This window comes from Eupeodes corollae, chromosome 1 (genome assembly GCF_945859685.1).
Source record: "Eupeodes corollae chromosome 1, idEupCoro1.1, whole genome shotgun sequence".
NCBI lineage: Eukaryota > Metazoa > Arthropoda > Insecta > Diptera > Syrphidae > Eupeodes > Eupeodes corollae.
In genome coordinates, this window is record NC_079147.1 from 224,803,653 (window position 1) to 224,826,740 (window position 23,088).

Here is a 23,088-nt window from a genome sequence, read left to right on the forward strand (position 1 = left end):
ATCACCGAATTTTTCTCTCGAAACATCCTAAGACGCTCTCATCTTTCTTTGACAGGGTCCAGGCCTCGGCGCCATAAATGAGAACCGGGATGATGAGTATCTTATTGATGGTGATTTTAGATGCTCGAGAGAGGACTTTACTACTCAATTGCCCTCTAAGTCCAGAGAAGCAGCGACTTGCAAGAATTATTCTTCATTTCATTTCAGCGCTGGTGTCGTTGTTTGAGCTTATAGCGGTGCCTAGAGAAGTAATCAACTGCCTCAAAGATATAGCTGTCCATGGTGACGTTTTGTCCAAGACGTAGTTGTTCAATGTCCTTTTTTGATGACAGCATATACTTGGTCTTGCCCTCATTGACCACTAAACCCATCTTCATCACGCTTTGATCTTCCAATTATGTCAATATCATCTGCGTATCCGAGTAATTGGATGGACCTTTGGAAGGTTGTGCCTCTAGAGTTGACGGTTGAGTTTTGCACGATTTGAAGTTCCTGGGTTTTTTCCAAGACTGCCGTAGTTTGAATATTTGGTCGATAGTGTACTTTCCTGGTCTAAAGCCACACTGATAGGGACCTATCAGGTTGTTGACTAACGGCTTCAGACGTTCACATAATACGGCAGAGAGGATCTTATACGCAATGTTAAGGAGACTGATGCCTCTGTAGTTGGCGCAGTTTAGAGGGTCTTCTTTCTTATGTATCGGATGATGATTCCACTCATCGGGCATGCTTTCTTCCGACCATATTTTGCAGTTGAGTTGGTGCATGCTCCGTACCAAGTCATCGCCTGCTGCTTTGAATAGTTCGGCAGCGATGCCGTCAGCTCCAGCAGCTTTGTTTGACTTAAGTTTAGATAAAGCTATCTTCACTTTGTCAAGGTCCGGTAGGCGCAATTGTTGATCTGCGTCGCAGAGGTTGAGTGGTTCTGCCTCTCTTACAGCGTCATTCAGTTCGTCATCGCCGTTATACTACGATGTTCCCCTGATCGTCTTTGCAGGCTTCGGTTCGTGGCTGGTACCTTTGGGAGGTTTTTTTTTACCTTTTGGTAAAATTTACGAACCTCATTCCTGTTGTGACATCCCTCTATCGCGCGCTTCTCATGCTCTCTTTTTTTCCATCTAAGAAGCCGTTGTTCCTCTCTTCTTTTCTGCTCGTAGGGCTCGCGAGCAGCTCTAGCCCTTTTGTGCAGCGACGTTTTGTATGCCTGTTGTTTCGCTGCGTGCCGTGTGAAACCTAGCACTTCAAAGGCGGCATCTCTGATGGCTGCAAGGCAATGTTGCCAGTAATTTTCAATGCTTAATGCATGTTTTCCGACTCGATCGGAAAAGGACATGGCAGTCTCTTGCGATTGTAGCCGTCTAACGTCGATTCTTCTCACAGTACTTCCTTGTTTTAGCTTGGATCGGGATATCCGTAGCCGTACCTTGGCTACAACGAGGTAGTGGTCCGAGTCAATGTTGGCCCTTTGGAATGTTCAGATATCCTGTATTTTGGAGAAGTGTCGTGCGTCGATCGCAATGTGGGTGTGTGAACTGCGTACTAGCTACCAGAACGTCTCCCCCCGCAGTGAAATCGATCAGCCTTAATCCGTTGTCGGAGGTGGTGTCGTGCAGGCTGTATCTCCCGACTATGCCACGAAATATGTCTTCTCTTCCTAGCTTGGCATTAAAATCTCCTAAGACAATTTTAATGTCACAGGGCACTGTTCATATGTGTTGTCCAAGAGCTCGAGGAATGTGTCTTTGGTGTCTTCATTAATCTCCTCTGTTGGGGCATGCGCGCATATTAGGCTTATGTTGGCGAGTTTAGCCTTGATGCGGATTGTCGTGATGCGCTCGCTCACACTGTTGAAACTCAAGACTTTTTGCCTGAGTCTAGTTCCAACAACAAATCCCACACCCAAATAGACGCTGTCTTTGTTCACGGTAGCAGTCGCCATAGTATATATTGCATTCTTTAAGTTTGCGTTTGCCCGGTCCATCCCATCGCACTTCTTGGATGGCGGTAATATCTGCTTTGCAGCAGTGTAGGGCTTCCGCTAATTGTTCGGCTGCACGTGGTCTGTTAAGGGACCTAATATTCTACGTACAGATCCGAAGTTCGTTGTCTTTATTTCGTTTGCGTGGGTTGTCAACAGTGAATCCGTCCGTATCCGAGGCTTTTTGGTGCTTCGCAACTATGAAAGCTTTTACGTGGCAGACGCCGTAATTATCCTTAGTATTTATAACTCCATGGAAGGGGAGCTGGATAAACCGCTTCTTACAGGCCTGGGCTCCGAATATGTCGAAGAAGCTCTATAAGGTGTTCACTTAGTAGCTCAACCTTTCTGGAACTGTAGATACCACCGTTGATTCCATCTCGAGAATTCGTCCGCTGCCCTCTGGATAAGGAGAGGTGCCTTAGTGGAACATCTCTCCCCCCTCTCTCGTTAGCTGCCTTCAACAACTTTCTACTGGGGTAAGAATCCAATCTCCAGTTGAGGTAATAGGCACCCGATGTTCTAAAAGTTATGGCAACAAAAAATGATCAATCTGTGTATGGAAACCTCTAAAATTTTAGAAAAATAAACTTGTCAAAGTTAAACACCGTACATATATAATTGATAACAAAATATGTTTTATTAAAATTTTATTTACGCACCAAACCATAAAATATCTAAAACTTAATAAATTCTTTGCTTAAGTCCAACTTGCACTCCATTCACTGATCTCGTGACCAAATTCATCATAGGTCGGACATCTTCTCCAAGTGCTAACAACTCGTAGTTCCGAAGAATTTTGCTTATTGTGCTCTTCATTTCTAAAATAGCAAACTTTTGACCAATGCAATTTCGTGGTCCAGCACTAAACGGAATGTATGCATAGGGATTTGATTTTTCTGCAGTATTTTCTGTCAAATGTCGTTCGGGAATAAACTCATTTGGTTTGGTGAAATATTCACCATCTCTTAGAATGACATAGATTCCAATTGTAAAGTCAGTACCACCAGGAATCATTTTACCGTCTTAAAAAAAAAACAAAAATCATCAAAATATATTTGAAAGGTTTAAAAGACGCATTACTAACTTATTTCTACATCTTCTTGAAATCTACGTCCTATTAGCGGTACTGGTGGATATAATCGCAGTCCTTCCTTAATAACACATTCCAAATATCTTAAGTTATTCAAGTCATGCAATGTTATCGATTTGCTGGTATCATCCCCGATGACGTCATGAATTTCTTCGAATGCTTTTCTTTGTACCTCCGGATGTCGTGACACAAGAAACAGTGTAAACGAAATGGCACTGGTAGTGGTATCATGGCCCTCAAACATAAATGTGTCAACTTCTTCACGAATATCCTCATTCGAAAGGGGTTTTCCATCAATTGTTGACTGCAACAAAACATCCAAAAGGGCCATTTTCTTGCTGATACCCAAATCTTCATTGGATTCAACTTCAAAGGCAATATTTATACGGTTTCATTATACAGAAGCAGTTTTGAAATACAATAGTAGTTACAAGAAGCCACTAACCTTGATTTTTAAGTTTTCCTTCAGAAATTTCTTTCTCCAAAGCTTCTCTCCGTGTTCGTATAACATTTTCTGTAAAGTCGTGCATTTTTTGTATGGTTTCCATTTGCTTTTTATAAAGGCTAGGTTCCAGTAAACGGAATGGAAGATCCAAACGATACCATGCTTTGAGAAGTCTCTTCGAAAATAAAGCTGTTATGCTATCAACGATACGATACAACAGTTTGGTTTTTAATGAATAATGTTCGTCTCGCTTACTCTGTTACTGCTCGTACATAACCAAAGTTTGGGTTCTTTTGAGCATTAACTTTAGTTCCCATTGAGGTTTCTATAAAGCGTAGAAAAAAGTTATACTCACAAAAAGTTTTGTGCACTTAAAATGCTGTTGTGAATATTTACCAGCAATAATATCCAAAGCCATTCTGCAAATAAAAGGATAAATATTAAAAGCTGTCTTTCCATCGGCCTTATCCTTAATAGCTTCAATAAGTTCTTTGCCTTGTTCATCAAACACCTCAACAAATTGTTCTAGAATTTTAAAGTGAAACGTCGGTGTTATGGCTTTTCGTCTTGAGTGCCATTTCTGTCCAGTACTTATGAGTAATCCGTAACCCAACCAACCAACCAACATATCATACAAAGAATTCTTAGTGATATGTTTTGAACTATTAAGGATCACTTCGACATCTTTGGGATCGGCACAGAAAACCGCTGGACGATTGAAAATCCATACACGATACATAGGTCCATATTTTTGACGATTCGAAGCTATGAGGTTGAAAATATCTGTAAAGAACAAGATTTAGACTTGATATGTAGGTCTTAATGCTGTGAATCTACCTTCTGGAGTTCTACCAACATATGATAAAATGTTTCCTACAAGTGGCAACGATTTTGGTCCTGGCATGTACGATAGAACGTCATTGACTCGTTTCTTGCTAAGGTAGTCGTAAACGAATAGAATCGTGATGAGAAGAACCACAAGTTCGAAGAACATTTTTATATTTTCAAAAAACGTCGTTGAGAATTATATTTACATTCCGCTCTATAAAAGTTGTAAATGAAAAGTGATTAGTTTTGATTTTTATTTAAATTAGTCTAATTGAGACTCATTAGTGGCTAATCGAAATGTTTTATTTAAATACATTTCGATGCGTGGAATCCCGTAGACCGTTATATTAACAGCCAAATCACAATCTTGAATTGGGCCAGCCGAGCTTTGATATATTGAAAAAAGAGTGTTGTGAGGCAATCTGGAATGTTATTTTAGGAGTGGCGACCCGTTTATATCGAAATATCGTAAACTTCAGACCAACGCTAAACCAAAGCAAAGGAACATTTATTTTTTATTCAGTCGGGTTTGACAGTTCATTGTCAGTCGTTTTGTTTTAATAGTTAGAAATGCAATCGTCGCGCTTTCCACACGAAAAATCGTTACAACAGTTAAAGCCTCATTAGCTCCAGACCGGCTGAACGCGACGTTATGATTTGGCCATAACAGCTATTTATCGCAATTGAAAAAAAAATACAGTTATACAAATATAGGATGATGTCTTAGACAACGTCAATTTACAATCCCAAACGTTACGCTTAGCATACACTATTAGGATATCTTCCAATATTGACAGATTTTCCGTAAAACATTTTAACTCATTTTCTATGAAAATTTCTGCCAAAAAATTGGCTTCCAATTAAAGCAACTTTATTGGAAAGATGAATAGACAGTTAGTCAAAAAAAATCTCCCTAACTGTCAAGTCAAGTCAACTTATGTCACAATGACAATTGATCATGTTTTTTCATTCAACTGAAAGCTGAACTTTGTTACTCTATGAATTATTTATTTTCTGAACAATTCTATTTGTGTAAAAGGTTTCCTTTTTCAAATTGGAAAAGAAACAAGTAATATTTGTTTACAATATAAAATGCGAATCGTAATGGACTTGTAGCCTACCAGAGGAGTGTTCAATAATGTTTTTAATAGTTTTTGTACGATGAACTGAAGGTAGAGGTTACTGAAGTAAAGTTCCAAGTTTGCAATTTGTGACACTTAAACACCTTACTTTCTGCCTTAGTCAAAACTTACGTTCAAAGAATGTACATAGTTGACTGCAATTAAAGTATCTTAAGTTGTCTGAACCTGTCCATTTACAACTAAACAAAATTTTAATTGTCAAAAGTGACAGAAAAAACTGCCAGTCAATTGTAGCAAATTTTTAATTTTTAAATTGTTCGGCTTCTTGCAATCTTTTGTACTCGCCTAAGCACCCAAATGTTTGTATTTTCAAATAAATGGACGATTGTCCACTAATTGGATATTTTTAATTGGCAGAAAGTTTTTGAGCAGAAAGAGTTTTAAAACTACGATAATCGAAAAAAATAAGAAATTTACGTTTGGCAAAATAACTTTACAAAAAAAAGGAACTTATTCAAGAAAAGGTTGAAAAGGATTGGAGGCATGGATACATTTTACAAAATAGTCGTTATTGCCGCTTCATTTTTTGTTTCACTTTTTTTCATATTTTACATCTTTTTTTCGCATATTAATGTTCACATTCCTCATCATCTGTCAACAAAATTGTCTTCCAATGAATCTATACTTCCAATCGTTTAAACAGACAATTAACAGTCGATTTTCTACCAAAAAATTGTTAAATATTTGTATAAAATCAACCAATCGTAAAAACGAACAGTTTTCACATAGTAAAATTGTCACCTTACTATTGGAAGACTTTTGACAGTTCAGCCAAAACTGGAAGATCTTTCAATCGTGTATGCCTAGTTTTAGACAAGATGCCTGGCAATGACGTTTCTCTCAAACATTGTACGACATTGAGGACAATCGTTTCACTGACATATCTGACAGTAGTGTAAAGCACAATTCACATGAGCAAGACCAACGACCAACGAATGAACGAACATTCGTCGATTTTGACATTTCTTTCACATGAGAGTTTTTAATTCGTCGCGAATGACAAAGAGCCACAGCCAAACACCATTCACCACTGAAACAAAAACAAGAATGATCTTTTTAGGTTCAGTACGCGCTATTATTTTATTCGTTGCAAGTGTGGATAATGTGGAACGCGAATAAAGTTTGACAGTTCGAATCAACTATATTTTTTTTCGCGACGAATAAATTTGTTTTATTAAATTTATTAATATACGATATTGAAAAGGAAAAGTATGTATCATAAATCAAATAGACACTTAATTGCTATCGTTTTGTTAAGAATTTGTGTGGAAATATGTCTTCAAACGTATATAAATTCACATTTTGTAATTCATTCGTCGTTCGTTGGTCGCGCTCATGTGAATACTACTTAAGATCTACGATTCTTAAAATTAAACCGTCACAAAACATCAAATATTAATTAACAAAATATAAAACTATACAAGCAATTCTTTAAGCACATCCTATAAACATAATTCTTCTTGAAAATAAATTATTTTTCTTTTCGATGAGTGCATAACAGATGGGGCTGGGGCAATAAGTTCTGAGGTCATTCACAAATGTCACTTTTACTTCTCTAACTGTCTAGCTTCTGTTTAATAAAGCCAAAATACTGTTTTTATTTTTATTTTGAAAAGTTTACCGCGAGTTATTTTATTTACAACATAGGCATTAATGAATTTATATAATCACACTTGCCTGAACTTGCTAAGGCAATCTTGATTTTCGACCACTTCCAAGTTCAACGAACAACTAAATTAGGTAGATGATCTTAAACACAGCAGAATCTTTTCAATGTAACGCTAACGCCGCCGCAGTTGGAATAGGTATAGGTACAATTTTATTTTGTATCTACTTATTTTCAGAACCGGTCGCATGGGTTATCTTAATTATTGGCTCTACTATCTTTTATTAAAATTGTTATTGATAGAAACATGATAGTCTACTAAATGTAGCTAAATACCTACATTTATGATTACTATAATTATTTTTCAAAACAAATGGAAGTTGTTTAAACATCCTCAGATGATAAGCAACTTTGCAAAAAAAATGTGCAACGAAATTATCTTCTCTCTTTTGAGTCATTGTGCTGTAAATATGAACACAGAGATTTATATATGGAACCTGAATGAGATCTACCCCAGGGCTTTGGAGTAGTCGTAGGCCTTGGACATTATTATAGGTGGGGCTCCATTTTTACATTTTTCAATTTCAAGCAAAAGCAGCAGTTTGTCTGTTTGTCAACAGGGGTAAAACCTAGATATAAATCTAATAAACAAGATAAACGTATCTTCTCAGAAACGAACTGTCAGAATTTGTTTGCAGACTAGATATATGTATCTCTTTTCACCATTACCTGTTTCCATTAATTTGGGGGCCAGTTAGGCGCCAGTTATATGTAGCTATCGTTCAAGGTATATAAAATATAATGGTATATGTCACTCCGAACTTTCTAGCTCCGTCTCCCTCACACATGCTTACGTCATGTGTATCGTGAAACTTTTGCTTTGGATTTGATAGAAAGCTTATTTGTTTAGGTACTATAATAATGGAAATTATTATGAATATTAAACATTTTTAGATAATATACATACAAATTATTCCAAAATCTAATAATTGATGTTATTAATTGTACGTTGTTAATTAAATATATTTCTATACCCATATCAATGCTGTAAAAAGTGAAACTCTAGGCCAAAGTCGGCCCAGCACATACCTACTTGAAGATACATTTTTCATCGACAAAATTCAACTTGCTGTAAAAGAAATAGAGTTGTAAGGATTTATCGCATCTTCTTCTTCGACATTTGATGTATTAATCAGCCCATCACTCACATCCATTTGAAGTTGTTCACCACTATCAGAATCTACATTTGCAGACTGTGAAACGATGCTTTCATTTCTACCGAGTATGTATTTTCGAAGACGATATTTAAACTGTAACGTGGTGGGGTGATCATAAAGGCCGCCCTTCGCTATCATCACACCAAAAAACATTTCCAAAGGGTCTTGATTTAGACGGTATGTTAATAAATATGATATGTGGTATTCTTGCTGAAGGTCTTTAATCATCATTCTGAGTGCACTGATATTAGTGAGTATTCCTTCTTGAAAAGGTGTCAGTAACTTATGGTTTCCAACTCGCATAGTTCTCATAGTGGATTCTATTAGGGTTAAAATTTGATCCTGATGTTCAAGTTCTAGGCCAAAAGCTGCCATTCTTGGACGCGAGTCCTGCGGATAAAAGTGATGAAATTACGTACATTATTATGTGTATTATAATGAGGAATATAAATTTAGACCAACTGCTTAGCACAAAACAGCCAATTAATTCCAATACCTAGAGTACCCAGACTAGTAAGAGCGCACGCGTTTGTGTGAGAAAACAACTGCGCTGCAAATTTGACTTTTTGTCTCTTTTGCAGCTTTTACATTCAGGTGGGTGGGGGTTAACCGACTTGATATTTTTAAGTCCAAGTTCGACTCTTCAAGAAATAGTCCGGTGTCCAAAAAATGATTCCGAAGCAATTTAATTAAATGTGGTGTGTCACTTAATACGTTTAAAAAGAAGGGCTGTGTTTCACTTATGCCCATTCTTCTACAGAGCCCTCGGTTACCTCCTCCCAAATCAGAGACTACACCGACAACATTATACTCCATGGATTGTAGATTTTTTATGATGGTTTTAAACATTTCTTTTGTTAAGGCACAATCATAATCATAAATCACAGGCTGCTTCCAATTCTCAAAGAGTCCTCTCGCCATAACCACTTGAACATAATTAGCAGGGCCCAAAAGTGTATCGCTTTTAGTATCGTACTGATACGACTTCTGTATTTTATTGAAGCCCAAGTTCTTTTTAGAATCGGTTGATGACAAAGGCATGTTACCTGTTGGAACAGCATCCGATTTAAGTTTTTTTTACTATTTTTGGGGAGTACTTGATCATTTCGTGCATCAAATTCCGCAAATATTGGTCAGAAGTGAAATCTCTTGAACATATAAATGCATATTGGATGTTGAGTTTGTCTTTCCTTTCGCGCTTAAACAGCCACACTTTGGATTTTTTCATCTTTCGGAAAGCGAAATTTCTTTTATTTCTTTTAAGTCTTTTATCGTTGCTACTATTGCATCCGAAAACAGCACAGATCACCATTTTAAAACAATTTTTAAAAAATTATGAATTTCCTAATCAGAAAAAAAAAATCTATCACAAAGAAAACAAACAACTGCAATGTGAAAATAAACACACGAGACACGACACAAATGACGTACAATTGTGTGAGGAAGATAGGAATAGAGAATATCGAGCGTCATACCATTTATTCTACATACCTTGGCTATCATTATGGCTGAATCACAAACACGCTTCAGCTTCGTCTGAGTTACGGTGGACCTGCTTTGAGGTTGCTTTTAATGACATTTCTATTTTTTTTTATATTTATATTTAGTTTGTTGACATTTTTTTACAGCTATTGAGCTGTCAGACAAAGCAAATGTTCAGATAATTGAACTAGAGCTTCCGTTTGGAGTCACATTACGTTCTTTTCCTTACGATTGTCAAACGAAACGTGAGGTCGTATCTCCATTGTGATAGCATGCATTGAATTCCTATGGCTGAACTCGTAAACGTCAGGCGAAGCCGAAGCTGAAGCGTATTTGTGTTTCAGCCATTAGATTTCACTATTGAAAACAAACATTGGAATTTTTTTGACAGGTCGTCTAAAGCTATCATTGCAAATTTCTATCATTGAAAATAATTTCCTAATTGAAATCCACCGAAAAATGTTTACTTACAGTAATCTGTCATTGGAACTGTGTGGAATTGGAACACAAATCAGTGGAATGATTCGTTTCACTTTTGAACATAAAAGTATTAGCTGTTCAATGAAATGAATAGAAAAATACAATTGTAGCGAAAAATAAATGCGCAATTCAAGTTTTTTTTTGAAAAAAATTCTTTGTGTGATTTCCGATCGATCAGTACTTACATAATTTGTATTTCCAATCAAAGGGAAACAGTCAAATATTAATTTAAAAAATTTTCTAGATTGATTTCAATGATAGCTATAACTGGCCCCTTATAAAGCTAAAATTGGTTTTCATCATTGAAACCAATCACTGGTTATCATAGCTATCATTGAAAATATCCACCTATATTGACAGGTGGGAATACAAAGAAAATGGGACGCTTCCAGTTAGAAGATTTTGTTCCAAAATGTCAAATCAAAAATAACTGTTCATTCAAAACGATTTAATCATTAAAAATTTACTAAAAGAAAAGTTTTGAATAAAACAAAATATTGTTGTTACTAAATAGATTTGACAATTCATTAAATTCATTTTAAAACCAAATATAACAAAGTTAACTTTCTCAATAGCTTTTAAATCCTGAAACTAAATTTAAATGATGAAAACCAATGATAGCCTTAACCATAGGTACTTTTCAGGCATTATTAAAATTTTAATTTTATCTCCTTATCATGTCATATTACGATAAAATTATCCATTTTACAGACAAAATGTTTTATACAAATTTTGATAGTTCGTTTCTGCCAGGCAAGATAAATCTTATGTTTACCCAGGTTAAAAAAAAAATAAATAAGGTGGCGCAACAGTCCATGAAGAACCAGGGCCTAGTGACTTACAACTCTCAACCATTCCTGTGTGCGAGTAATGTTGTCATTGATGGAAGGGACTAACAGTTAATATGCTGAGTCCGAACGGCTAGTTTGAGAAAGCACTTTTTCATGATAAGAATTACTCTTGGAGGATTTGTCAGTTCCTCGCAAGAGGCAGTACCCGTGATCAATTGTAGGTGGCACAGGAAGGGATTGAACCCAAGACCCCTTCTTTTCTGATAGAAATAAAGATTTTAATTATTTGGTAAGATCAGTAATTTTCGGAATTGGGTACCTTAACTGTCAACAAATTTCTTGTCAGCGAGTAATGTCAGGACCAAAATTTTGTTTACTAAAACTGAACGTCTAATTTCTGCTATTCACGTGGTTGGTATATTCGATTCCCTTTCACACTGCCTTTGCATTCTGCTATTCATCGGTTGAACTACATTATCCCAAACCAATTTGACATTCAAATAAACAGCTGTTCATGGAAAAATCCTTTGAATGTTGAATAAATTGTTTTTATTCATACAAAAATTTAGTTTAATCAATCCACCTAAACAGAATAATCTGTGTAATTTTTGGAAATGGGCAGTATTTGACTTTTAATTCCATTTGTAGACAGAGGAATAAGAGAATCCTCAAACGGAGAGCTTTGGAGAAATGTTAAAAAGTGTCTTCCCTCCCCTAAAAATATTCTTTTATTTATAAAACAATATTCTAAATTTAGCAATAAATTAGTTTTCACTTACATTTTGCTTACAAAAATTAACAAACCAGACATCAAATGACAAATCCGCTACATTTTATTTCTTAAGAACAATAAGTATCTTTTTTTTAGGTGTTTTCTGACGTATTACATTACACTATCGTGAAGGCTTGCTTGTCCTGTAAGAAAGTTAAAGAATTTTATAGGAAGTACCTAAAATCAGTTAAACGATTTTTTTTTCGTTTCACTTTTAGACATTTAGGAATGAGCTATTCAGACAAATGAATTTCCGTACGGAAAATAGAAACATTTTTTTTTAGGAAAAATAACTGTGTAGTTCATCTTTTTTATTTTTAATATTTAAATGATTTCTGATTAAAGGAAGGAAACACAGTCCAATATCCATTCAATTTTTTTCTGGATTGATTTTAATGATGCCTATAACTTACTCCTTACCACTCGTTTATTCTCTCTCACTTTCATGTTTTGATATATATCTGCTTCCCTCCATTGATCTGCATTAAAGCAGATACTTGTAAAAATAGTTTAACTCTTTGTCAATCCCAAGAAAAAATCATGCCAATTAAAGAATTTAATGATTGACTTGTGGATGGAATGACATTTTTATTATCCGTAGCGGTTCGTTATTTATATGCATATAACCCGCTGTAAGAAACTCAATATAAGAAAACCGCTGTAAAAGAATGGGATTTTTTGGTTGTCAAAAATGACATTTATCTGCCATCCTTCAAAATAAAATTTTGTTATTCTCCTATCTCGGTCCGCTTAGGTTAAAAGTAAAACAATTTAATTTATTTGGTTTTGTAATTTTTAAATATAAATTATTATTTTTTCAGAAAATTAAAAATGGCAAATGCTGCACGAAGAGACGTAGCACCTTTTCTTCAGAGACTTCGAGCCTTTCTGCTCGGTGTAAGAAAATAATTAATATTTATATTTGTTATGTAAGATGATAATTTTTTTCCTTGCAGCGTGAACACACAGTAGCTGTTCGCTTTGAAGATGGTCTTGCTGACCGAACACAACCTCCTCCAGATGTACCCGGTGGCCCAGCTCATATCCTTTCTGCCAATTATTATTGCAACCGTGATCCACGTCGCGAAGTAGCCCCTCCAATTGATCTTGTGAAACAGAGTTTGATTGCTGGAGGTGAGTCTGGAAGTAAGACTTCTGCTAAGCTACCAACACCTGGTAAAGTATATCAATGGGACTAAAAATTATTGTTAAATAGTTTCTTTGATTAAAATTAATTAATGGATTAAAACAATTTTTTTTTATTGGGGTAATGTTTTGTATTTTCTTGAGCGAAATCCCATTTGCCATCCGTTTTTTGAATTCAGTACTACACTTAGGGTTGGTTGGACCGGCTGACCTAAGGGCAGCAGTTCATAGTGTCTTAAAACTTTTGTAATAATAGTTTTTATCTCCAGCATGGCATAACGCTGTCCAATACAGTTCCGCGGTCCGGCACTAAATGGAATGAAAGCATAAGGATTGTCAGGAGTTTGACGCTCAGGCAAAAATTTCTCTGGTTCTGGGAAGATTTGTGGATTCTTCATGAGAATGGTCAGTGGAATGAGAATCGTGGTGTTCTTCGGAATTGATTTTCCATCTATTTAAAGGGAGATGTATTTAAAATTTATTTGTTGATATGTTCAATCATTTAACAAACTTATGTTACAATCCTCTATCGATTGTCTTCCGATGAATGGAACTGTTGGATAGACTCGCAACCCTTCTTTTATAACTTTCTCTGTATATTTGAGTTCCATCAACTCCCTATATGTTACTGTTTTATCGGAATCTGTTCCAATAATTTCTTGAATTTCCTCAACCAATTTTTCCTGGACGTCAGGGTTTCTCGAAATGCAATACAACGTAAATCCTATTGCCGACTTTGTGGTGTCATGGCCTGCAAACATAAATGTATCGACTTCTTCCCGGATTTCGGCATTTGAAAGCGGTTTCCCATCAATAGTCGATAGTAGCAGAATATCGAGAAGTGCCATTCTATGCTTGGTGTCAAATTCTAAAAAAAAAATCTAGAAAATGTTAAGAATTGATATCGAGCATCAACAAACCATTTGTGTTTGGCCCAGGTTGCATGCAAAGTTCTTTCTTCCTTTTTTCTATGATGGCATCTGTAAAAGCATGCAAATCCTTTACTACTTTATCATTTTGTCTTTTAAGTTGCGGGGCCAAAATCGAAAAAAGAAAATCGCTTCTGTAGAGAACATTTATGAAACGCTTCACAAATATATCTGTCACTCTAAAATATATGTAGATAGATACTTATTGTATTTTAAGTTACCAATATAATGTTAATCTACTCACTTAGTCAGTAATTTAACATATTCACAATTTTCGTCTGTTTGGGCATTAATTACTGTTCCCATTGCTGTTTGGGAGATAACATCGAGCGTGGCCAATCCAATATAGTCATGAATATCAAATGGTGTTTGCCCATCGGCATGACTCTTAAGTTTCTTCACCAAAATACAACTTTGGCTATCAAACACTTCTATAAATTGCTCCAAAATTTTGAAATGAAATGTCGGTGTTATTATCTTTCGTCGAGTGCACCATTTTGGACCATAACTTAGAAGCATTCCATCACCTAACCACATGTGCAGCATTGAATACATTCTATTCTTTTTTGCTAAAGCTTTGTTGCCAAGAACTTCTTGAATGTCCTTCAAGTCGATTGTATAAATCGCAAGTATGTTAAATATCCAAACTTTGAATGTGTTGCCATATTTTTTAGGTAACTCTTCAGCCATTGTGAGTAGATCTAAGAACAAAAAGACTTTTATTTTGTACTTCTTAGAAGCAGGTTGAATTACAACAAACCGTCGGGTTTTTTCCCAACATATATCCAAATGCTTCCGATAAGGGGCAGAGATAATGGACCCTGAATATTTTTCAATCTAAAGATGCGTTTCTTCTTCCAAAGAACGTCGAGAAGACATATCGCAAGAAAGACTATTAAGATAGTGACAAACATTTTGGACCTGAAAATAAAAGTAAAATAGTTTTAAACATTTTCTAACCACTTTTAAAATGTTGAATAAATGACGACATCAAAGAATTAATTTCTTTTAAGACTAAATGTTGTTTCAAATCAAATGAGCACTTTATAGGCGCTTCTAAATATTAATAATTATTTAACGGTGTAATAGTGTTTGTTCATTTATCCAGAAATAATAGAAGAATCCGTCTGTTCTTAAAAAAAAAACAAATTAAATGTTTTGTTATTGTGCTTAAATAAATTGCTTCATTAATACCTCACGTACGGAATTTAAGTACTTCAAATCTTGAATATTTTAATTAATGACTAAACTAAAAAAAATGAAAGAAAAGTTATTAAAAAACATATTTATATAAGGTCAATGTTCAATTAGCTACTATATAATCATTCAAAGTCAGTTTAAGCGAAACCACAAAACTATTCCTCACATTCTTGCTAATTTTATAATAAACAACTTTAAAACAGTGGTTATTTGACGAATACGCAGTTTTTGAGTTGAAATAATTCACATATGTAATTGTATTTTTCGAAAAAAGAAATATTTGACTGCAAACATTCGAAATGTTTTTCCTGAACACTGTTTACTTTTAATAAATATGATTTAAAATATAACTACCATAAGTGTTCATATATTAGTTTCGCCCCGGTGTAATGGTTGGGCTCATCAGAAGATGACCATTACACAATTGTAATTCATACAAAGGTCTCGTAGTATGGTTACACAATACTTACTGTTGTGTTCATAAAAATAGCATTGCTCTCCAAAATAAAACAAAAAGGCCTTCAATATTAACGTTATAATATATTCCATTAAACTTCTAATAACAAACTAAAATATTTTATTCATAATAACAGAAAATAAGTGTTATCGATTTTTTACCGTTAGCTTTGTCACAGTGAAAACAGTTTTGATAGTAAAAATAGCAGTGCATGCAAGGGCGTATTCAGCCTCTTTTTTAGGGGAGGTTACACAATTTACATATAGATGAGGTTTTACTCAACACTTAAAAATGTTCTGTAAAGGAGGCTGACAAAATTAAAATAACATAATGTGCATCTTAACCTTACATTTACACAATTCAATTGCTGCAGTAACAACTTTAGTTATAAAATTTTTTGAAAGTATGGTAAAATTTTTGATTTGGACGACTCACTTACATATGAAAGCATTCCAACAGTTTTCTAAATATGACATATTCAAGAACTAACACAATAGTTTAGAGGATTTTTGGTGCATTTCACACAGAAATGTAAGAAATTGTTTTAAAACGTATCTTTTTTTTCAAAAATAATATAAACTTTCCATTTGTAACACTGCAAAGAACGCTACAAAAATTCAAAAACCCAGAAAATGAGAGAGGATCTGATATGAAGAATTGTCTTGATTTTTTGACGTAGTTTTTTCGAATTCAATTTTCGGGAGTCTATTATTACTATCGCTATCAGTCTGCTTACTCGTAGATGATAGAAAATATTTCTAACTTAAAGGAGTCACCAAAACTTAAAAGTTATAGAGAAAAGAGTATTTGGTACTTGAATTTATGGATATAAAGTATATAAGTACATATTTCTCTAAAAATTAAATAAAAATAAATTAAGGCAACAAAATAAGTTGGGAAGAAACTTTTGTGTTATGAAACGTTTACTATATTTTTATTATTAGCCATTAGTTTAACAAAAATGTCACTTTTGCAGTTTTTGGGACCAAAAAGTCTGTTTAAAAATATTTATTATAATTTAAGATTTAAATGTATCTACAAAATAAGTTGTTCTGAAAATTTAAAATGCCATTTTATTTATCAAAAAAACTCGATTATTTTTTTTTTGAAAAATCAATAGTGTTTGATTTTTACATTTATAATTTTTAAATTTTGCAGTTGTTAAGTGCTTATAAGTTTGCATTTTACATGGTGACCCTTTCTGAGATATCGAGTTTTGTTAACAAAAATCAATATTTTATTAAAAATCAAACAAAAAAAATATAATAACATTCTTAAGAAAACTTATAAAAATAACGGTTTTATGAAAGATACTCTTCTGGATCAATACCGAAATATCTTTTTCTTGTTAAAAGAAGAAAAATTAAGAAAACATTTTAGAAAATTTCGAATTTTCTTATTAAAAAAATGAAAAAAAAGTATTTTCTTCGATTTTCTACCATCGTAATGTCATGTTGGATTAAAAGCTCGAGTTAGAAATTTTGTAGGAATAACGAATTTTCGAGATGTAATTGAAGGCGAGCTTCAGGATTTAACTTAACAACTTATTATCAATTTGACGATCTCTTATTCAATGTTTCTTTTTAAGAACCTAAATATTTGCTCTTTTTCTTAGAAACAAATTTTATGAATATAATTTAAAGCATTACTAAAGTTTTTCCAAATTCTTAATTGAGTGAAACAAAAATTTAAGTTGTTTTTGATAACAAACCACTTTTTAAAAAATGTCGTTAATTTACTAACAAATCTTTAGATGAAATCTTTATTTATACAACTTAAATGCATAAGCTTTTTGGCTCATATGACCGCCCCCCTGGCTCGTCAATTGGTCAAAATTTGATGAACTTATGCTGCATATTTTGTTCTTGGTTCAGACTTCTGTTAAAAGTAGTACTTTTGGAAAACAAAGTTCAAGGAAGTAAAATATAAATTCTGTTTTCATATACGAAAAATAAATAATTAAAAATATAGTGAGAGTCATATCCATTAACGCCATACGATAGATTTGAATTCAAGCCAGTTCCTAGGAAAATAAAAAAATTATCTCCCAGGGGGGGTCATGATCCCTACGATCCCCCTCTGGATCCGCCATTGAGTGCATGACAAGATGTAAGAAAAACTGTAAAAATTGTAAGTATACAAATAATGTTAGCTTACAATTAGTACTTTGTTGCATAACCATTGTTTTTTATGATGCTTCGCATTTACGTGGCATCGAGTCCACTAAAACCTGACACCTCTCGACTGGTATTGAGTTTGTGTTCCACGAATCACGCATTGCTTCCCACAATTCTTTCGAATTCTTGGGTTTTGCTTTATAAACTGCGTTCTTAACATGCCCCACAAATTTGTGATGGGGAGAGGGCCACTCCATAACGGATAACTTCTTCTGCGCAAACCATGATTTTGCCTTTTTTGACGTATGCTTTGGGTCATAGTCTTGTTGGTATACCCAAACCAACGGCATTTCCTCTTCAGCATAGAGTAACATAACATCCTCGAGAATTTTCGCACACTCGGTTGCATCCTTATATAGGCCCGACCTCGTAATATGAAAATCAAGCCCATATCATAATTTTTTCTCCACCATGCTTCACTATTCTTATAGTGTACTGTGGATCGTATGCTACATTTTAGGGACTTCTTACATATTCTCGACGACCCTTGGACCCAAAAAGGACGACTTTGCTTTCATCGTCCCACAGAACATTCCTCCATTTCTCTTTTGCCAAATCTCTATGCGTTTTAACAAACTCCATTAACTTTGCCACATGCCTTTTCGTCAAGACTGGTACCTAGCGTGGACTTCTGGCTGGTAACTTCGCTTTTAAAAGACGTCTTCGTATTGTGACAGCGGTAACAGAAAGTTGAAGTCCATTTCTTATTTTCGTAGAGCCTATGGAAGGGTTCAACTGAACAATTTTTCTGTCAGTTCTTTCAGTAGTCATCCTTTTTGGGCCTAGCGTTTTGGGTTTATTTACCATTTTAAGGCGTTGCTGCGGTGAGCAGCCTTTGATGTCTTGAATATTTTAGTAGGTTTTTCCCTCCAAACGCAGTTTTCTAATAAGTTTTCGAATTTTTTCTGTGCAGTGTCTTGACCGTCCCATTGCATTGTTTATTTTTGAGCTAATACTTATTCATTTTTTTTATGCTAGTATGTTACAAATACATAAAACTTTATATTGTAAAATATTTACTTACTGAAAAATTAAAAAATTGAATTTTCAACACTTTTTAATTATAAAATCAAAAGCACTGCTATTTTTATGAACACTCTTTATCCAGAGAGTTTGAAATGATGGGTGTTAACCGGGAAATGTAGAGTATACATAACTTCAAGCTAAAAGTCTCTAATATGAAAACGAAAGACCGTTATTTCCGTTATTTAAACAATTGATAATTTAATAAAATGTGAGCAGCTCTGCTATTTTTATGAACACAACTGTATGTCTGAAGAGCAGGTTTTCTGCGCTGTGAGTCGCTGCTAAGTCAGTATTTTTGAAGAAGTTATATGTTTTTAAAGGGCAATTTGGTTGATCTACAGAAACTATACCCTTGTAGCTTCCGAATATTCTTTCGACCGGGTAAACGTACATTTCCTGATTTTTAAATAAAAAAAGAGACTGCGATGCGACCCACACTGATAACTTCCCATCCCATCTGTCGATTTGTCTTGCCTAAAAGTTTGTAGGTTTTTGTGTTGGGTTAAAAAAGTTTTTGGTTGAATTATTCTTCAAAATTTTTAAACTACTAAAAATATTTTTCTTATAAAGAAATAGTTTAGTTTAAAAATCTAGTTTTGTTAAATAGGTTTTTAGTCGAAAACAAATTTTTACCAACTTTTGTTAAATTTTCTTTTAAGTTTTTTTTTTTTTGTAAAAAAAACTGTCAATTCCATTTTTCTCAAAATGTTACTGAATGTTGATAACAATATTTTCTTAAAAGATAAAAGTAGTTTAAATCCAATATCTCAAAGTTTTGAAAAGATATTTGAGGCGAAAATTTAATTTTTACCAACTTTTATAAATTTTTGGGATTAGATTTTTATATTTTGTGAAAACAGTATCAATTAGATTTTTCTCAAAATTTGACCGAATGTTAAAATCAATATTTCTTATATGATGAAATACGTTGTAAGCCATAATCTCAAATTTTTGAAAAGATATTTGCGTCGAAATTCTATTTTTACCGACTTTAAGTAATGTTTTTTAGGATTTTTATTTTTTATAAAAAAAACTGTCAATTCTAATTTTCTCAAAATCTTACCAGATGTTAAAAACTTTCGTTTTCTTAGCATACAATTATTTTGAAGATAAAATCATTTTGTATTCTATAATTTTCGAGGTGACAAATTTTTCTTTTCAGTTTTTTGATTTATAAAAAAACCGTTAATTGGATTTTTTCAAAAAATATATTTGTTTGGTATCACGTTACAAAACATTATATTAAATTTAATTCAATTCCCTAGCGTTTTTGGTTTGTAAAATATTTAGGGTAAACCAAAATGTTCACCTTTTTTATGAACTGCTAAGGTAAGAAAACCGCCCACCAAATTTTCTTCAGAGCCCTTTCTGCATCTTTCTGCCTTATTATATTTATTTGAAGTGGATATCTCTTCTGGTTCTTGGTTATGGACAACGAAAAAAACGTCGCAAACGTACGGACGTGCACATACGGACGTACGAACGTACGTATACATGCACAAAAACACTAGTAAAGATGTAAATCCTTCGTACGTATCACCCCCCAAAACCCATTTGTTTAAATTGTTGTATTTGTAATATGGACGAATTCAACGAGAAAAATTGACGTGTTTTCACGCATACATAGAAACACTTACTGAGTTTTTTGGGGAAATTTAATAAATTAGAGAAGAAATTACACGCACACTATGAAAAAATGTATGAGGCTGATTTCCGGTTTAGCTTGTAGGCAAACCAAGATGTCTACCGAGGATTTATATCTTTATATAGAGTGTTTTTGCACACTCACGGACATCTTTCTAAAAATCTTTTATTTCGGCTCAAGGGACTTTGAAATGTCGAGAAATGTCAAAATTTTCAATTTGACCAATCGGACTCATTACAATAACTTAATAAATAGAGAAATAAATGGTTTAAAAGTTAAAACAACAAGTTGTTGGGAATTTAATTGAAAACAAACATATTATAATTATTTAATTACATTTTTTGAATAGGCTCATAACTGGTGGAGATATTAAAAAATATAAGTAAAATTTAAAAAAAAGTGTGGAAATATTTTTAACTTATGTCTAATTTATTCTAAGTACCTTTAATAATTTACAGGTATTTAGAATGTTTTCTAGTTGCCTTTAATAAATCACTTTTAATATTATTGAATATAATATTCACTTAAAACCCTAATTGTAGAAACGTTTTTGGAAAAAAATACCGAATCGCACTTTTTGTAATAATTGTAATTTTTCTGTCGAAAGTGTATGTAAATTCTTACGAGTAACACAATTTATAGGAAAATATTGTCATGAATGTTCACAGGAAAATTAAAAAAAAGTACCCAAAGTTTAACCGAGTTCCAGAAATTCAAACTTTTTATATTTTTACAACCACATAGAATATGAAGTATAATTTTAAAAACACCTAACTTGTGTCCGTCTTAATTGATAACTGAGCTCTGATTGAATGTTTTATTTTTTAAAAAAAACTTTTAAAAAAACATTGCAATAAGAAATATTCTTAGAATCGGTAATGGTAAATTATTTGTTCATGACAAGTTGTGATAATGTGATAGCTAAATCTTTATGATCGTGAATAATTTGTTTGTTTACAAACATAAACAATTGACGCCCCGAAGTGTGTATTTCAAACGTGCGTCGTTCATTAGGTCTGCGGTCTGCGCAGATCAATCATGAGCAAAAGGAGAGGGATCTCCCAAGTTGAGGAAGATGTTACTATTTCTTAATTATGCTATTTCATAAATATCTCACGTACGAAATTTTAACAATCGATGTGTTATTCATATTGATTAGATCAGTGGAATAAGAATTGAATTGTTTGACCAAATGTTTAGCTCCAAGAGACACAGAAAACAGAAGTGATATTGTGTCACCTAAGTTTGAAAAATAATTCTAATAAAAATAAAGACTTATGGAGCACCGAATTTCTGCATTTCAACAATACATTTGTAGAATCGAGTTAGATTGAAGGACTTCGGTAGCCTTTAAAATGAAATGGAGTATTTAAATTATTGCCAAGAATTGAGCTTCATTGCCAATTTTTGTTTCTAAAATTGCAAATTTAACTGAGAATAAATCAAGAAACAGCTTTAACAGCCAATTCCGACAAAAATATTCTGAGTTTTTTATAAATTGTGAAACGCTTATCATTTGAATGTCATGATGGCTTCAACCATCTTTTTAAAGCATAGTTCTGGATCGCGTGCAGATATAATGTTTTAGCGTTTTAAACTCTATAAATTTTTATAGTTATCATTAGCTTTTTAATGATAAAAGTGAAAAAAGCACATGGCCAATAATTTAACTTAGGTATTTGGTTTAAGATTTTGGCCTAATCTATCCCTTTTTGTCCTAAAACTTCACATAAAGGGAAAGAATTGCACACAGGGATTAAATACACTTACGAGGGTCGTTTAAAAAATCCGTGCGAAAATAAAAAACTGCTTAATTTTTTTGGATAAACCTTTTTTATTTTTCAACGTAGTCCCCTTTCAAGCTTATACACTTCGTCCAACGCTGCTCTAGTTTGTTGATCCCTTCCGAATAATAGGATTTGTCCAAGTCTGTAAAGTAGCCATTGGTTTCTGCAATCACCTCCTCGTTTGAATGGAATTTTTTTTTGCTCTTTGGTCTCAGGAGTGTAGTAATGTATCCATGTTTCATCCACAGTGATACAACGACGCTTTAAGTCCTGGGGACACATCACACGATCTCGTTTTTGGTCAATCGTGAGCAATCACGGCACCTACCTTGCGGATAGCTTTCTAATGTCCAAATGTTGATGCAAAATATTATGTACCCGTTCACTCGAGATACCCACAGCACTAGCAATACCACGCACTTTCAATCTTCTGTCATTCATCACCATATCATGGATTTTATCAATGATTTTTGGAGTTGTAACCTCAACAGGGTGTCGAGAACGTTCAGCGTCTGTTGTGCTCATACTGTTCTACTAGAAGGTGCGCAGTCACCATAATGTTTATCAAGCTTCTGTTAAGTCCCCTTAGGAGTTTTGCCTTTCATAAAGTAATGTTTAATCAACACACGAAATTCTTTTTCGTTCATTTGTTTGACTTCCTCAATTCAAACGAATGTCAAACACAAACCAATAGACCGACCTGGCTAAAACTTGGTGTGTATTCTTCCAAGACATGCTACTAGCTGTAAATAACTTTTATATGCCCTAGTAGTGCCATCTGTCTGACTTTGCACGGACTTTTCAAACGACCCTCGTAGATATACTTATGGTTTGATTTTTTCTCCTAACCATTATAACATTTTCACATCTCGAAATTTCCTGAGATT

The 23,088-nt window shown here is 33.8% G+C and overlaps 3 protein-coding genes across 4 annotated transcripts; 1 reads left to right on the forward strand and 2 right to left on the reverse strand.

Annotated features, from left to right (window-relative positions):
- Positions 1-2,591: 2,591 nt before the first annotated feature.
- Positions 2,592-7,314, reverse strand: LOC129953764 (cytochrome P450 4d2-like). Its single transcript, XM_056067204.1, has 7 exons — positions 7,164-7,314; positions 4,354-4,558; positions 3,913-4,299; positions 3,772-3,841; positions 3,517-3,713; positions 3,066-3,437; positions 2,592-3,003 (listed from the first exon to the last, which is right to left on the reverse strand). Exons 2-7 carry the CDS (start codon positions 4,508-4,510, stop codon positions 2,663-2,665), a joined length of 1,524 nt encoding a protein of 507 aa, XP_055923179.1. The 5' UTR covers positions 4,511-4,558; positions 7,164-7,314; the 3' UTR covers positions 2,592-2,662.
- Positions 7,315-12,482: 5,168 nt separating this feature from the next.
- Positions 12,483-13,086, forward strand: LOC129953768 (NADH dehydrogenase [ubiquinone] 1 alpha subcomplex subunit 7). The gene is made up of 3 exons (XM_056067219.1): positions 12,483-12,595; positions 12,656-12,731; positions 12,791-13,086. The coding sequence occupies exons 2-3, from the start codon at positions 12,666-12,668 to the stop codon at positions 13,031-13,033; spliced, it is 309 nt and encodes a 102-aa protein (XP_055923194.1). The 5' UTR covers positions 12,483-12,595; positions 12,656-12,665; the 3' UTR covers positions 13,034-13,086.
- Positions 13,087-13,093: 7 nt separating this feature from the next.
- On the reverse strand, positions 13,094-14,842 carry LOC129953766 (cytochrome P450 4d2-like). 2 transcript variants are annotated; one of them, XM_056067209.1, is made up of 5 exons: positions 14,670-14,842; positions 14,154-14,610; positions 13,901-14,088; positions 13,492-13,848; positions 13,094-13,431 (listed from the first exon to the last, which is right to left on the reverse strand). In XM_056067209.1, the coding sequence occupies exons 1-5, from the start codon at positions 14,821-14,823 to the stop codon at positions 13,094-13,096; spliced, it is 1,494 nt and encodes a 497-aa protein (XP_055923184.1). In that variant the 5' UTR covers positions 14,824-14,842. The 2 variants fall into 2 exon arrangements, with proteins under 2 accessions (XP_055923184.1, XP_055923185.1); XM_056067210.1 differs by having other exon boundaries at positions 14,663-14,819.
- Positions 14,843-23,088: the final 8,246 nt, after the last annotated feature.